General features: G+C 35.4%; 1 protein-coding gene across 1 annotated transcript; it reads right to left on the minus strand.

Annotated features, from left to right (window-relative positions):
* Window positions 1-4,496: 4,496 nt before the first annotated feature.
* Window positions 4,497-15,410, minus strand: BNIP2 (BCL2/adenovirus E1B 19kDa interacting protein 2). The gene is made up of 10 exons (XM_009885761.1): window positions 15,361-15,410; window positions 14,471-14,538; window positions 13,154-13,321; window positions 11,110-11,286; window positions 10,348-10,450; window positions 9,918-10,049; window positions 9,228-9,314; window positions 8,977-9,075; window positions 7,479-7,514; window positions 4,497-5,094 (listed from the first exon to the last, which is right to left on the minus strand). The coding sequence occupies exons 1-10, from the start codon at window positions 15,408-15,410 to the stop codon at window positions 5,046-5,048; spliced, it is 969 nt and encodes a 322-aa protein (XP_009884063.1). The 3' UTR covers window positions 4,497-5,045.
* Window positions 15,411-16,496: the final 1,086 nt, after the last annotated feature.

Genomic DNA, 16,496 nt, shown 5'->3' on the forward strand with positions numbered 1-16,496 from the left:
GAGCCGCAGGTCGCCTGTTACCGCCAAAATAATGGCCACATTTCACGGCGACTAGCGGAGTGGCAGGGTAGCATGCCTTGGGAACCGGAGTTAAATCTCGTGTTGGTGGCGCACAGAACCACCAGAGACTCTTCTATTATCAGTGTATTCCTAAGCAGTAAAATAAAACATTCAGACCTTTTCCAAAGGTATTTATTGGATATAGCATTTTTTTTTCTTAGTTAAAGAGTTTCCCGTAAGTATTAACAGGTAGCACATTCAGCAATGTGTTTATCACATTACTCCATCACACCGTGGAACACAGAAACCAGAAGCTCATTTAAAAAGAAAGGATCATAACATTCTTAAGAGGTAGGTGAAGAGTCTTGTATTTCATAGCTTTATATTAAAGGGGCAAAGGAAAATAGTCACATCTGGGAAGAATAGTCAATTTAAGCCAGTTACATCAGCTAGGATTCACAACCTATGTTTTTGCATGACTACCGCAGCTTCATTTTGGTAAACGCCGCACCTTTCCCATTAAACTTTACTGATACTAATAGGCAATGTCTTAACCCTTCTATCTACCATCCAACTGGTAGAGCACCCCACTACTCGGGCTCTTCTTCTTAATAAAAAGTCCTTGTTCAGATGACTGAATAAGAAAAACTGCAGAATCACTGGGAAAGTAAACACCTGTCTTCCGTGAATATTTTTTGTAATTATTAACCTGGAATTTCATGTCATAAATATTAACTAACAGCTGAGCAAGCCAGAATAAAGAACATGGTAAGATAAGGAATTGACTTTTTGAAAACACTCCAGCAGCTTCACCTCAGATCACTTTCAATACTGGAGAGAAAAAAAAAAAAAGAAAAAGAAAAAAAAAGAAAAAATATCAGTATGTTTCAATCAGACTAATCTGGGCAGTCCAGACTGCAAAACTGAAAAAAAGATCTAGTTGAGCAAAGAATGCCTTTAATTTCACTGATCTCAGTCATGCTTGGAGGGAATGATGAAAAACTGTAACATGACTGCACCATCTTCACTTCTCAAATGCCCTTTTTTCCTGTTAACGCAATACAGGCAACAAGATGTGGTAAGGGAAACAACGTAGTTCAACTTAAAATTTTGAAGCTAGGAAAGCTGCAAAATCTGGCTTTCAGAATATGAATATTTAAATATTCCTTATATTTCAGAGTGCTACTCTGACTAAAACCGAGTATCCTTAAAAAGTATAATTAAAGCACTTACTTCAGGCCTCTCCAACAACCAGTCGGTGAAACAAATCCTCTAGAGAATGACCTGCATCCGCAAGGATTGAATTAGAATCTTCACCGAAAGCTTTGTAAGACTTCTGTGGTTACAAAAAGCATGCAAGCTACTATGCCTCTCCCCTCTGTTCCTCATATGAGACTTTTCTGAGGGAGACTGGAATGACTCAAGAATTAAAGTCATAAGTGGTAAGAGATGCATTTAAGCCATCTTTCTACATAATAAATATTGTATAGATCAGTAGGATACACAGACCAAAATTTGACACTGGAAGAAATACAATTTTCTCCAAGAAACTTATTTCTTTGTGACAGATTTAGTTTAGAAAGTGCCCATTCACAATATAGTTCCATTATCTTCTGTTGACTACAGACATTTCAGTAGATGACATCAATGAAGCTGACACAACAGGGCACCAATGCCACCCTCTCCTCCCTATGACACACTTTGAGGTCATTTCGTAAAAGATGCCATTACCACCAGCATGTAATCTAATCTGGAAGTCTGACAGAAATTAACTGCCCAAAGGTTTTAAACTGTCATTAGAGCATTTAAGTGTATGATGCAACAAACTTGCTGAAACATGCTAACAAACACAGGCTATATACTAATTGTGTGCAATTCTGAATAGAACTACTGTTTCTTAGTACGAAGTTCCTCACAGTAAGAAGTACTCTTCTTCACTTGTTCACTGAAAATAAAGGGAAAAATATGCTGAACTGTGTTGTTATGAATAGGGTTACACATTATTCTAACTAGTTCTAAGCTTTTTGGATTCAAAAAATCTCCATTTTAACATCCCAGAACCTCAAAGACTTCAATCTGCTTCAGCACTAAATCCTTGTACTTCCCTCTCCATTCCTTTCCAGCAGAACATGGCTTTGCCATACTATGCAGAACATCAAGAACAGTCAAGCAATCTAGAGTCTACTCACATTAGTTTTTAATGACACCTTCTCCAAAATATCCTTGCCACTTCTGAACACTTATCCTGTTGTAGAAATCAATTTACAACATGTCACATCCACACACAGAGGCCACTGGCCCAAACATCTCCTATTTCAGTTGTGCACAGCAATAACAAAAAAATAAAGCCCTATTACCACATATATATATATATATATATATATATATATAAAAACTAATGAGACCTCCAAACCAAAAGTAAATTAGTGACTCATGAAATTATCTCTTCTTGACAGGGCTCAAACTGTATTCTAGCAACATAAGTTTTACTTTCAGAAAGAAGTGCCATTGAAAGGCGTATTTCCTACAATATTGTATCTTACCACAAGGTCATTCAGGTTTTGAAATTCCTTTTATTAGAGTATGACATTCCAACTTTTCATGTTTTTAAATATTAAAATATATTAAATTATTTTATAAATTTAGAAAAAGGTAAGTTTGACAAAAAGTTACCCATTTGTGTTCAAGATAACTTTGGGACCTCTCTGCTTTTTGTAAACATCCACCTCACCATTTAATGATGAGCTGCAAAATGTCAGAGGGGAATAATTCTTTAGTACACCTGTTTCTCAAGCTGCGTATCTTTAGGGACAGAAGAACTGTTGTGCTGTATATTCATTCACAAAAACTTATACTAGAGAAATAAACCATTAGGAAAGCACATACACACCTCCAAAAGAAGTAGTACTACTGCAGCATGAAACTGTAGGATCACTCAGCCACCAGGAAAGACAATAACAATCCCATCACTTGATAATATGGCCTATGCAGAGGACTGGCTACTCTATACCGCACTATACACATAGGAAGCAACAGGACATCTAGAATTACAATCCTTCTACGAAGAATATGATTTTGCTGAGAAGAACACTTTTGTAAAAAATTTGAAATGAGATGAACAGAATGCTTAGTATCTAGCTTGGGACCCCCACAGAGTCAGTAAAAAGCAAGAAGGTTTACAGGTTTGCATATTCATACACTCCACACTGCAAAAGTATCAGGAGTAAACGGGCTGGAAGCGTCCACTTTACTGACTGGAATTTTACATTAATCTGGGTCAACACTGAAAATGGAGCCCCAAAGAAACTGTTCACATTTGTGTTCTGCTTTCAGAGCAAGATCCAAGCCTGGTGGAATGGATGCAAGGCAACTTGAAATCGGCATCGTCTACTGAAAGAGAATATCCTGCATATTCGTCTCGTTGAAACTGTGATACTGAAGCTACTATAACAAAGGTACCTAGATCTTGAGATGAAAGTCTGAATTGCAGACACAAACTCCCAGAGACATGGGCAATTTGCCCATAATCTGACATGAATATGCTCTCGGAGTCTATACATGTATCATTAGAGACAGTAGATTAATTGTTAATTGGTAATAAGTCTTGACCATGGAACTCTCTCTTGACTGCTATTTATCAGTGTCAGGTAGTAATCTGGTTGAACGGATTGTTGTTTTGTTGTGTTTTTTTTTTTAAATTAGAGAACTGCGTAACACTAACTTTCAATATAATGCCAAAAATGTCAGTTCTCAATTAAGACAAAATTGTGAGCACAATAAAAACCAAAAGTGAATATGTAATATATTTGATACAATATTATATTGCTCAACTCCTGCATAGATTTATTTGCGTACACCTGTCCTTACAGGGAAATAGCAGTGATTATCAAAAGATGTTACAAACTTTTACAAGGTGTCAACCAGTGAATTACTGTTGCCCTGATAAACCTATAAACACTAGTTATGTGTCCAAGAACACCTCTTACAGACACAAGTTTATGACCGTTGTGGGGAGAAAAAAACCCCAACCTTTAATTTTTTTTCTTGTTGTCAAGTGAAATTAGTGCTGGTATCATGTGCCAAACTAAGAGCTTTAGAAATGGACGATTCATCTACAAGGATGACACAGATAGCATAATACTCCCCATACCTCTGCAACCAATAGATACTATGACCAGAATATCTATGTAACTCCCAAGATCTACTGAGTATGACAACTGCTACTGATCCAGGAAGAACTGCAATGAACTCATTTCCTACTGGTAGCTGAGATAGCCTTGATTTACTGAAGCGTAATCTAAATTTGCAACTTAAATTGAGAAAGGCCTGATATCTTACTAGTCATTGAAACAGTTCAGCTTCTATTGTGGTTTAGGCTTAAATCCTTTGGCCAACAGACTGAAGTTCACAGAACTGCAGTTCTGCGTTCTGAAAAACAGACTAAAAGACACCAAAGCTCAAGCTCACTCTAGCGAGGTAAATGAGTACTGCTTGTATTAGGTATGTGAACAAAAATAAGCATCTCCACACTTGTAAAAGACTACATTATGTGATTGTTAATATCAAAAAAAATTAAGGCTTCTGTGACAACAAAGAAATGCACTTGACCATTTACAGCAAAACAGATTTATACAATAACAACATGTAACTTATGGCCTTGTCTACCTGCAAATGAATTCCTTCAGCAGGTACACACAATATATTGCTCAGTCATAAAAATATATATTATCTCTTTCCTTTAACATTTAGGTATATAAATATTTTACTGAAGAACATGCATCATTTAGATAAACAATTGCAAGAACATCCTCTGAAAACATAGGGTTCTTTGACATTTAGCAGTATAAAATGATTACATAAACATAGCTATTAAAGTCAAGACAAACCAATACAGCAGTAAGCAGTCCATTGTGTGCTAGTCCGAAGAAATTAAGCACCTTTTGCAACAGATTATATAATATATACACACAGAGAATGCATTGTAAATGGAGCAAAACCAGCATCATTCCATTTGCATATTCTTCAGTCTTGTTTGGACTCCAAACTTACTGTTCGCTTTTCTGCTCTTGTTTTCCATTCAGCTCTTGGTCAACTCTGCTTAGCAAAGAAAGCAGTAAAATTAAAAACATGTTAAGAAGTAGTTTAGTTTGATAGCTTATATATTAAGCAAAAACTATTAATCGTAACAGGAAAACACAAAGCTTTTTCATGGAAAAAGTTTTAGTAAATAAATATTAAGATTTTTATTGAATGCAGTCACAACAATGCTTTTTTTTAAAGAAAAAAAATGTTTTCCTACCTCCCCCTAGAAATTAATTAAAAGTGTTAAGAAACCATTTAAATAACTATAGCATTTGAAAGGAAGCATTTGAAAAGTGCAAGTGCTTTTGCACAGAAGAAAAAAAGCAGGTTCTATGCTTTTATTAATGACTGCAAGCAGGAATACAAGTTTACAGGTAACATGACAATACTCTCAAGCACTACTACTTTGATGAAGTCACACACTGCAGAATAAGCACAGGATTACCTTTAATGTTATAGTAGTTAAGCCAAGAAGGTAACAGTGCTAGCTGAATCAACAAAAGTGAAGTGGCTCCTTAACTGCAATGCTTTTTCTATCAAGTTCTAAGACTCTTGTAATTACACAGGAAAAATTCATCCTGCTGCTAAAACTTGTGTTTGTTTGTGGCTTTTTTTTTTTCCTTAATACCTGTCTTGGGACTAGCAAACAAAACGTTGCTTTGCAGAAACCAGTGGATGGTTGATAGTCCCGCACAAGATGTACTTTTCCTCTTTACAGTAAGAACAAACTAGTCTTAACTGTATCTTCCAGAAAAATCAGTTTTGCATGGAGGTAAGTTATTTTAAAACCAACAGCAGTTCCAAATTGAGAAAGAAGACAAACTTGGCCTCAGCCTAACAACCTAATTGTCTAACCTACCTGTCCAGTCTCTCAAACTGTAACCAGCCAATTTTTCAAAGTGATAAAAACAATGGCAGCTCTTCTAGGCCATGAACCCATAAGAAAAGGGAGGCAAGTTTTCAGAGGTTTTTTTGCAGCTGTAAGAACTAAACCGAGTACATAAGGATCCAGCAGGTCTGGAGCAGTGTTGTCTAGAAGCAACAGTCCTAGTTGAATACCTGTTCACCTGCACAGTACACAGCTGCAACTCATCCGTGTCCTCGCTGCATGTTTTGACATGACTTACAGGACTAAGCACAGAAAGTGTAAGAAAATATGGTAAGCTAATGCAAAAAAGCTATGCATAAACACACAGCTGACAATATAAATCCATAGAAGTATATCATATTCTAGCTTCCAAAGTGACTCATACACATAGCCAAACAACTCCTACTGCCATCCTCTACAAATTGAGTAACTAAACTTCAACACATCTCCTTTTCCCCTATTATAATAAATAATGCCTACAACTGCTTTCAACCTGATTAGTCTCAGTATGAAATGGTGTCTGTGATCTCTCCTCTATACTTAAAGTTTCACTTAGGAACAAACTACTTTTTACAAAGGTGATGGTAGTATAAGTGATGATATCAACAGGGACATGAAAAAGTGCTGCTTGTAGTGGAGATTTTAAAAAGGTTTTACATCACTGTTTGAATGTCTCGGGTTTGCATCCTGAATACAATGGGCCTTGCAATAGAATTGGGCCAAATTATGCACGCTCAGTGTTCCTCTCTCTGTCCCTTACCCAATTTAGACAATAAACGTCCCTCAATAGTTGTAATGCACAGTAACCGTAATTATAAAAAAAGCAGTTAGTAGCAAAACCTATCAGTACATTTGTTAGTGATAGAGTGAAAAAATGAAATATCCATTCAAAAAGTTTCATCAGTTGCTGGAATAGCTTGAATAGTTAGCAGGAGACTGAAAATTAAGAAAATGAAAATACAATGTTTATTAGCAAGGAACATAGGCACTGCAAATACAAACAGCACTAAAAATACTAATTAAAATTGCATCTGTGCAAGTTAATAACTAAAAAGGTATTGAATACCAAAAATACAAAATACAAGACTCAATATTAGAACTTCTTCCAGACTTGCATCTCTGCTGATGCATAGCTACAGCTTAGCACCTAAATCCAGCTCTTCCTTCAGATACCACTTCTTGTTAGACAGTAAAACGTGACTTAATTCATACAGAAGCACTACTTTTGCCTCTTGAAAATTCAGTTGAGAATCCATGTATCCCCCTTACAAGCGAGCATCTCATGTAATAGGACGGCCAGTATTCACAAATATCTGTTTGAACATCCAAGGTGAGTTCTTTTAGATGATACTGTACAGATGAACTGTACTTGCAGGCAGTATAGTTACTGTCATGCATAAAAACTTAGTCACTAGTGCATGTTTATATTTACAAATGCTTATTCCTTTGTGCAAGCCAATCAACTGGCAGTTAGTTGCAGTGCAAATCGTCTTATCTAGATGCAACCCTAATCAAAATATGAAGATACCTTTTCTGTTTCTTTCTAAACTTTTCTTCTTCATACCTTGGTGAGGAAAAGTTTGATTCAGTAAATATAACATATGAAGGCCAAATTCAACAGAAGCTGCGAACTGGTATTAGCGTCAACACAGTTTGTAGAAACATACCAAGTTTTGAAACTGATGTAATTAAGAAAAAGACATATCATACCTCCAACATTTATAAGCATTAAACAAGAAGCATTAAGATTTAGTTACTATGACATATGAATTCGATACAACTTCTTGTACAGTATTAACATCCATCACTAAAATATAAAGTCTGTATTCGTAACAGTTTGAAGCCAGATATAATCCTCCACAAAAGTCTGAGAATTAACTCCATAAGTCAACCAAGTTCAGCCTTTGCAAAACAGTTAGCAGCTCATTAATACAGAAAGGAGTTTTTCAAGACGTGGGGCAACAGCCTGAATATTCCTAACGCATCCTTCAAAAGCCCCAGTAAAAAAAAAAATATATATATATTCTAAAGATAGCACAAGGCTACTTCAGCATTGTCATATTTGTCCTCCCCGCCCCAAGAAAACTGTGTTTTCCCTATTTCATAAAAAGTTAAATTGTGCAACTGATACTGGCTGAATGTATACTGCAATAACCAGCCATTTGCAGGGGGAGGGAGGGATTTGTGGATTCATCCAATACGGATATGCCCTTCTCTCCACACAATGAGACTACGCCATCTGTTTTTATGGTGTTCCCAGTTGGTAATCCCATTTTGTATGTTACACCCTCTAATAGGCTGATGAATTTATCATCAGAACTGTTAGTATTTTCATCTGGATTTTTTAAGACCCAAGATTATGGTTTCTACTCTGTTACTGCACCCACAAATGCTATTGACAAAAGTATAATTATCATATTTGAGAGCAGAGTTGTGCTGACCTTAAAATGAATATTTATATATGGAGGGAAGGAAGAAGAGAAAAACCAAGGACATTGACGCTGCCTTCACCTCTTCAGCAAAGTAGGTTTAGAACTGCTATGGCTAGGGATTTAGCCTTTTTCCACCACAGCTCTCCTTTTAAATGAAATCCCAACCCAAGTGATATTTCACCACTCAACTTGTTCCACGTTTTAGCATGAACACTAAAGATACTATAAAGAATTTCAGTATCAACATGCCCAGAATTTCTCACTCACAAGCCAGTTTAGTATACTAAGGGGTAGATCACCTGGAATGAGACTTTGCCTCTAGAAGGCTAATTCACACACTACAACTTGCTAATTACGTAAGGCACTATGTGAAAATCCCTATACATTAACATTTTGACTATCCAAGCTACCACATACCAAACTGTAGTTAGCAAAGTTGTCAAACATGGATACTCCTCCTAGAGATAGCAATGATCTGAGTTAAATTAAATTTTATTAAATGCAAAGTATTACATTCAAACCAATCATTGAATACAATATATACCAGTTCTAAAACATGATCAGTGTAGAACATGTTTGAATAATAGAACGTACTGTTTTATGCATTCTGGGATGCCAACGTATTCCATGGGGATGAGTTCAGCTAGTTCTGCCAGGGTAAAGACATACCTAATTTTTTGGCTGAATTTTGAGCTGTGGAAGAACAAATGCAGGGTACAATTACAACTTAAAATTTTTTTTAGTAGGTCAATATTAAAACAGTTTTTGAAGTTTAAAGTAAACAGTTGTTAGGATTATTTTTTTTTAAAAAAGGAGAAAAAAAGAAATAGCTTCCAGAGTATTACCTAATAAAAGGTTTTGTGATGGCCAGAAGCGTTCTGATGAACCAAGAAGGATGAACTATGATTAATGATTTCAGATTTTTCCTTAACCTGAAGAATTCAAACAGTGGACATAATTACTAGAACAAAAAGGCAGCATGACAAGAGTTTTTTTAATATACAAAAAGTGGTTTTGCAAGCACAACTGTCACATAAATCTAGTATTCCGATATTCCATTATTAGAAATTACCATCTGCCAGAAGAAAAAAAAAACACCCACACAATTGTATAGTCAAAATTTAAGATGTAGTACCAGGTTGACGACAGTGACAAGGAAATAACATTCAAAAGAGAAGTTTCTTTGAATCTTTTTACACAACTAATGATGAAGTGGTTCACAAAGGACCCCCTTCTTACCTTATCATATTAATACATGAAGTTTTAACGATACCCTACATGGTAACAGTATTCAGTACTCTAACACAACTATTTTCACTAAAATACAAACAAACAAAAAGCAACAAAAAAACTGACTTGCCTACAGCATTATTCCACATTGTCTAGCTTAGGAAGAGGTTTTCAATACACAAAGCAATTTGCTTAATTAAATCTTAACCAGTAGGTACCAGACACCATATTAACAGCAGTTTTTCCTAAATGTGTATATCACTAACCATGTGAATATTATAAGAAAACACTGCAGAGCTTCTTACCTTCTATCAATTTGCTGGTAACACTTCCTAAGCCAGCCTAAACTTGGCATTTTTCTCCGTGTTGTTGCACCATTCAGGTAAACTATCATATAGTTCTCTGCTACTAACAGCTCTAAAGTGCCAATTACATACCTGCAGAGACAAGCAAAGAAAATTTTCAAGTGAAGATCTGTGGATATTAAAGTAATTCCTAGTAGTGCTCAAATATATTTAAAAATAGAGTTGGCAACAGTGTTGACCAACATCTAATAATTTTTTTTTTCTTCCCCTGGAAGCAGATGTAATTGCTTTTCTATTTGTTATCTTTCCCTCATCTGAAATATTAAAAACTTCATAAAAAAAAAAAGAGAGAAGTAATCGCCACTACATTAAAATACTAAGTTTCACAATGTGAAATTAAGACAGTATTCAGAGGCAGATGACGACTTACTTAAATAGATTGTCCATTAGGTATCTGTAGTTAGGCTGACTGCTTTCAGGCATAAAGCAAACTGCAAACACAACAATGGCATTTAACCCATCACCGTAATAACCTAAAACCAAAGAAAAAAAGCAGCAGTAGTGACAAAGGTGGCTATACATTGACTACATTTACACAAAGTCAAGCATATTCAATAAGCTTTTACATTATTTACCTTAAAGAGTTTTACAAATATCTATTCTACATGGATGGATTCATACAGTTATAGAAAACCTTAAGATTTCCTTTTCAGGTTTGCCTACTTCTAAAGAAATAGCTGAAGCTGATGTAAATCAAATGCTGCACCTACAATCAACATCTCAGTAAATTTAATAACATTTTATACTGTCAACTTTTCTTCCAACCTAAACTCCACACACTGTTGGGAAGAGTCATTAAATTGATTTGTGCCTTTGTAGATCTACAGTTAATGCTTTCAACACTCTTAAAACCAAAAAAATTATACTGCTGGCACTGACACTGACACTGTAGAACACATAAGTACATCTTATTACATATGTGTATCTTTAGTAGCTTCATCTAAACACATGTGTACATTTTGGAACTTTAGTTTAACAGGGAAAAAAATATTGAATCGACCATATGCCTTAATACTGCAACAAATGGATCATCATGTGAGCCTTTATGCCCAAAGCTCTTCCTGTGCCACCCCAACTCCGCTTAAAGAAGTAGTGTCTCAACAGTTCCCCTTAGCACATCACTAATCCTTACCACCATGACTGATAACTTTTTTATAGGGTTCAATTGCCTTCATATCCACCCTATGGTTCTGTTCTCCAATCCTAAACATCCGCCAGCGTCGACCATCATCTTTCTCCTCTGCCGCAGTGTATTCAGTAAGTGATCCTTTCCTAATTACATCAGTAGTTTTTGGTTTTGGAAGATCATCTGCCAAAGTTAAAACATATTAAAGATACATTATGAATACTATGTATAGTGACAATCAGCTACAACACAGGTTAACCACTTTGCTATTTAATCTATTTTAATATTCTTTAGCCAGTCAGACATATCAGCTGACTTAGTTCCTTCAGTCATTACAAAATAGGATCTTATGGGTGTCATATATATTTTATTAAAATACTCTATGTTGGCAGTTATCCGTTGACTGTAATATTCTATATTAAAGTACATGACAAATTTCCATATGTGTAGGAAGCCTATTTAATTGTAGGCTTTCAGAACACAGACCATGCCGAATCTCACCAAAATAGACAAAGTGGTTAACTCCAATGATAATTACACAAGTTGCTTGATCACAGATTTACATAAAAGCATGATTTAGGACATTGACAGTACCTTGCAAGCAGACATGCAGGCAAATCTATTAGAAATTAAATCTATTCATGTGTGTGCAATCAATATGTATGAAATTTATGCTGACAGCAATCTGTAAAACAATTTGCTCCAATTAAATTATGATTCTTGACTTTGTAGCATAGGCCTTACCCAAAGAGAGAAAAACCTACTGCAAGTTAGTTGTCTGTTCCCAAGACAAAGCTGTTAATTGAAACTATCCTTCCAGGAAAATGAAGGCAGCAGCATTAAAGGAAGAAAAGACAGAAACCCTTTTCAGCCACTTTTAAAAACAAGGCACAAACATCCGGAACATTTCCTTCACATCATTGCAAAACTAATGCTAAATATCAATTCTTCTTCACTAAAATGATGAAAATCCTTTTACACAGGTAAGCCCACAGCCTCTGTTACAAAACTTTACCTGCAATATGTCTTTAGCTACTTCAAAGAAAACCCTAATTCTAAAGGGTGTTTCTTTCTCCATTTATAAGCTATTGTGGAATGAAGAACAGGTAGTGTTTCATACTTAACAGTGAAAAGAGAGCTTCCTGTTTACTCAGGAATTAAAATTATTTTATTTCCAGAATAAATAAATAATAAAAAGACATTATTAAGTCATGAAGTTTACAGAAGTTAAAAACTCCAACTGTTTGACGCGACAGTTCTTGGCTTACATAAAAGGGCCCTAAAACATAATTAAATTTCAAGTTTAAAACTTATGCTTTAACTCCTACACAGAACTTTTTTACCTCAAATAAAATTTGTTAGAATCTCCAGGTTTTGCCTGTAAGAAAAATTTCTTAAAATTAAGATCATTACTAGTGTGACTATAGCTAAGTTAACTTCCTATCAAGTCATTTCAGAACTCCTTGACACATAATAGAGGCTATTCTACCACTTTCAGTCAATCCAGAAAGCATGCAAACTCTAAGGCTACTGACCTTTTGACATTCTTGATGCAGCAACATATGAGATCAGGTGTTACTCAATATTTTAAAAAATACCATTCAGTCCTCCTTAAATACAAACGCTTGCAATTCATCAATTTCTGACTAATCTATAATCTAGATTCCCTTAATATGTTTCCCCTCCATTTAAAACTGATCTGTAACACCTGTAAAACACTTTTGATATTTTTTTCCCAGGTTGGTTTTAACAATACTGCAATGGAGAGGATTTTCCAAAACTTCGAGTCTTGCAGGTGTTTAATGACATTCACCTAAGTTTATTTGGAGTTACAGCTATTATGTTGCCTGCTTACTAGTCAGCTGAGGTCTGATTTGCTCTTTAAAAAATTCATTGCACCTATTTCCAATTTCTAATCTAATCACTCCCTTTATATTTTTCCTCTTGTAATATTGAATCATAGTTATTTCCCACCTGAAAAACTGTTGACCTGCACATATGAAAATAGAAATATTTTTAGGGCATCAGACAAAAGTAACAATACACTTACCTTCCCATTCAAACTCATTGCTATTTTCTGAAGGAGTATCTAAATTGTCCAAATCAATCTCTCCACTCTCATCCAAGTCATCAGACAAAACAGATTCCCCACTGTGATCCAAAGTTAAGCTAATATCTGGAGCCATTAATTTCTTCCTCACTTTGGTTCCATTAACCTCTGTAGTTAAAAAAGCAAATTATTTAAACAATTATTATTCCAGATACATTGTTTAAATTATGGTCATTAACTTACAAAGCATTCTGAGGAAGCACTATGCTCTTCTGTCTTGTTAATATGCTCATCTAAACTCGCTTTAGCTTTGAAAATAAATAATTTGCTCCATTCTTTTCACAGGGTGAAAAGAACAGCATTTGGAGGTCAAAGTTCTCAAGTCCTAAGACTGTGAGTTTACCCAATTGCATACACACTATGATCACAGCGGTAGAGCACCATACTCCCCACAGAAGAAAAACCTGAAGTGCTGACACCACCTAAGCAACTGTTACCCATACTAGCTATATCAAAGTGTACCACAAGTTGTTCTAGATGTTATATTAAATAAATCTTGCAAATAATCCAATACATTCATGTCCCTAGCCCTTGTTAGGTATTGGTAACCTCATAACCATCTTTGATGAAATAAAAAAATTATATACAAACTGAAAAAACAAAAAAGGCGGCTGACAGACAACAGTGAGAATAGAAAATTAAAGAAACTTTTAGGTGAATACACAGCACAGCACCCTTTGAGACAAAAGGCAAATACTTTTGTGGTTTAGACAGCAGTCAAAAGCAGGGAATAAAATAAAATGACTGATCCAGCACTGGAAATGCCACAATGAAAGCAGACAAACAAGATTAAAAAAATTCAAAAATGTAAAAAAAACCAAATCCCATTATTATTTCCTCTCTAACCATTCCAACAGGCAACACTCTTAAAAGGCCACAAAGCTCTGAGATTTAGAGTGAAGTTACAGTGGGCCCTAACTGATGCATAGAAGCCAAATAATGAACCAAGATTTTAAGACAGGTCAGGAAGTGAGTGCAACAATTAATTTTTGTCCAGTATCACCTGAATAACTCCGCTCACAGGGAGGATGAAGAGTCTCACATTTTATTCCAAAACCCTTTTCTTTCTAGACAAGATGTTTATAGTACGCTTCATATACAAAAATGTCATTTAGAATTCTGTTTCCTCAAGCTTGACTCAAAAAAAACACCAACCCACTTAAAAAAACACCCAAAAACACCCAAAACCAAAGTGGAGCTTTAAAACAGACATCTAAGTAGGAATCAGTCAGCTTGACTGGAGTGGAATGTTCCTACCAGCTTCGCCGTCTGTTCCAGCTGCAGCCAATATATCTGACTCAACAGGATCATCCTCTGGCAGGGGCCTGGTGCACAAAACACAAACTATTGTCACAAAACTTTTTTTTTTTTTCTTTTTTAAACAGCCAACTAAATACCAAATATTTAGACTTAGGCACTGCTAAAAAAAAAACCAAAACAAACAAACAAAAAACAAACAGCAAAACACTGTGGGATAGTACTGAACTGAATTTACTTATAGCCTAAGTTCAAGCTTTCAGTAAACAAAGCACCGAAGTAACAGAAAATTCTTTTACAGCAGTCAAGTGACCATCTGTTGATGTGACACATGCCAAAATACTGGTTGTCACTACTGCATGTCAGCCTTAAGAAAACTTGTCATATTCTTGCTCGAAAAAATTTGACATTAAATACATTACAGAAGTAGTTTAATCATGTTATTATAGAATGCCTCGGAAGTCAGCTGCTTTAGTTGCTTTGTAGGCCCAAGCACCACTAGCAGTCTTAACTGTTAAAAATTTTGCTCAGAAATGTTGCTTCATGAAATATTTGGGCCTTCAGACACTGGTAATAATATGCAAACAATGTAGTTGCAAAAGATTACCACAGAAAACAAACAAAGCCAAACTTTGAAATTTTCACTTTGGTAACCCTGGAAACTTCAGCAGTGATATTCCTGTATTACATAATTTACACATGAACACAGAGTGATCCCTTTCCAGACCATAAAGAAACATACCACAAAACCTTCTCAAGACTACTGTATCAATGGAAATCACTTCAAGATTATTATTGACTGTTAGTTCACCAGGAAGATAAAGTAGCAGCTCATTCTGGATGATAAGCATTTGATTTGAATTACTTAAAAAAAATACATAAATAAAAACCTTGGAAAATCTTCATCTTGCCATTCTTCCTTAAACTCAACACCTTCCATTCTTCAGTCAACTTGAATTGCTAACAGCGACTCCTGATCAGCCAGAACCTCTTGTCTTCAGGACAGTGGACTAAAGAGGAGCTGCAGGAACACAGCAGAAGATGCTAGTCCAATACTATTGTAATTCTCATACTTGCAACACAACCTTCACTTACCACCAAGTTGAGGTATCATGCAGAAAAGAAATTAAAAAAAAAAAACAACAAGGAAAAGTTTATGGGATGTTTCCTTTTTTTTTTTTCCCCTCATACAAAACTGCTTATGGAATTAGTTTATCATTCAATAATTTAAGTTGAAAGGGATCTCGTGTAGTCCAATGCCCTGCTTAAGCAGGATGAACCTCTCAGTTAAAATCAAGGCCCTAAGCAACCTGATCTATCATTTAGGATTACAATCAGTTCACTCCAAACTGTAAGAAACCTGACAGCTCTTTAGATTCTACAGGAGATATTGAGTATGTATATTTTGAGGAAAAAAAAACAAACCAGATGATCAGATCTAAAATACAACCCAGTTCTTCAAAAAAACCCAGAACTTTAAAGATAACTATTTCAGAAAGTGTAACTCACCCTGTGATGTGCAAGTCACGCCGTGTTTTTTCAGGCTCACCCATCACCAGCAACAAGGAATACTCAGTAAAGAAACATAATAAACCATTCTGCTGACATACAAGTCCGATCCAGTTGAAGCTCTTGGCTGTGTTTGCTCTAAAGATTGACAAGAAGAGGTAAACAATCAATGAAGATGTTAAGAAAACCAACACCAATCAAAACAGGAAACTAAATGGTATTTTTAAATGCAAAGAAGCAATCAACACACCACCAGTAAGCAGAAAGTTTGAATGCAATCACACTGTTAATTAAGCCAGAGAGACAATTTATTTTTTATGTGGCTAAAAAGAAACAAGTAACACTTACTGTTCTGTGGGATCACCTTTCACGACAAATCTCAGTTTCTCTTCTCCTGACCTGATTACAACCATAGACTGATTTTAAAACATCTTGCAATGCTTAAAGCTACACTACAGAAGCCGATTAGTGAAAAAAATATAAAAGACTATTTTTTTGTAAAGCTGCAGTACCAGAG

The sequence above is a fragment of the Charadrius vociferus genome, unplaced genomic scaffold (genome assembly GCF_000708025.1).
Source record: "Charadrius vociferus isolate BGI_N301 unplaced genomic scaffold, ASM70802v2 scaffold325, whole genome shotgun sequence".
In the NCBI taxonomy this organism is placed as follows: Eukaryota; Metazoa; Chordata; class Aves; order Charadriiformes; family Charadriidae; genus Charadrius; species Charadrius vociferus.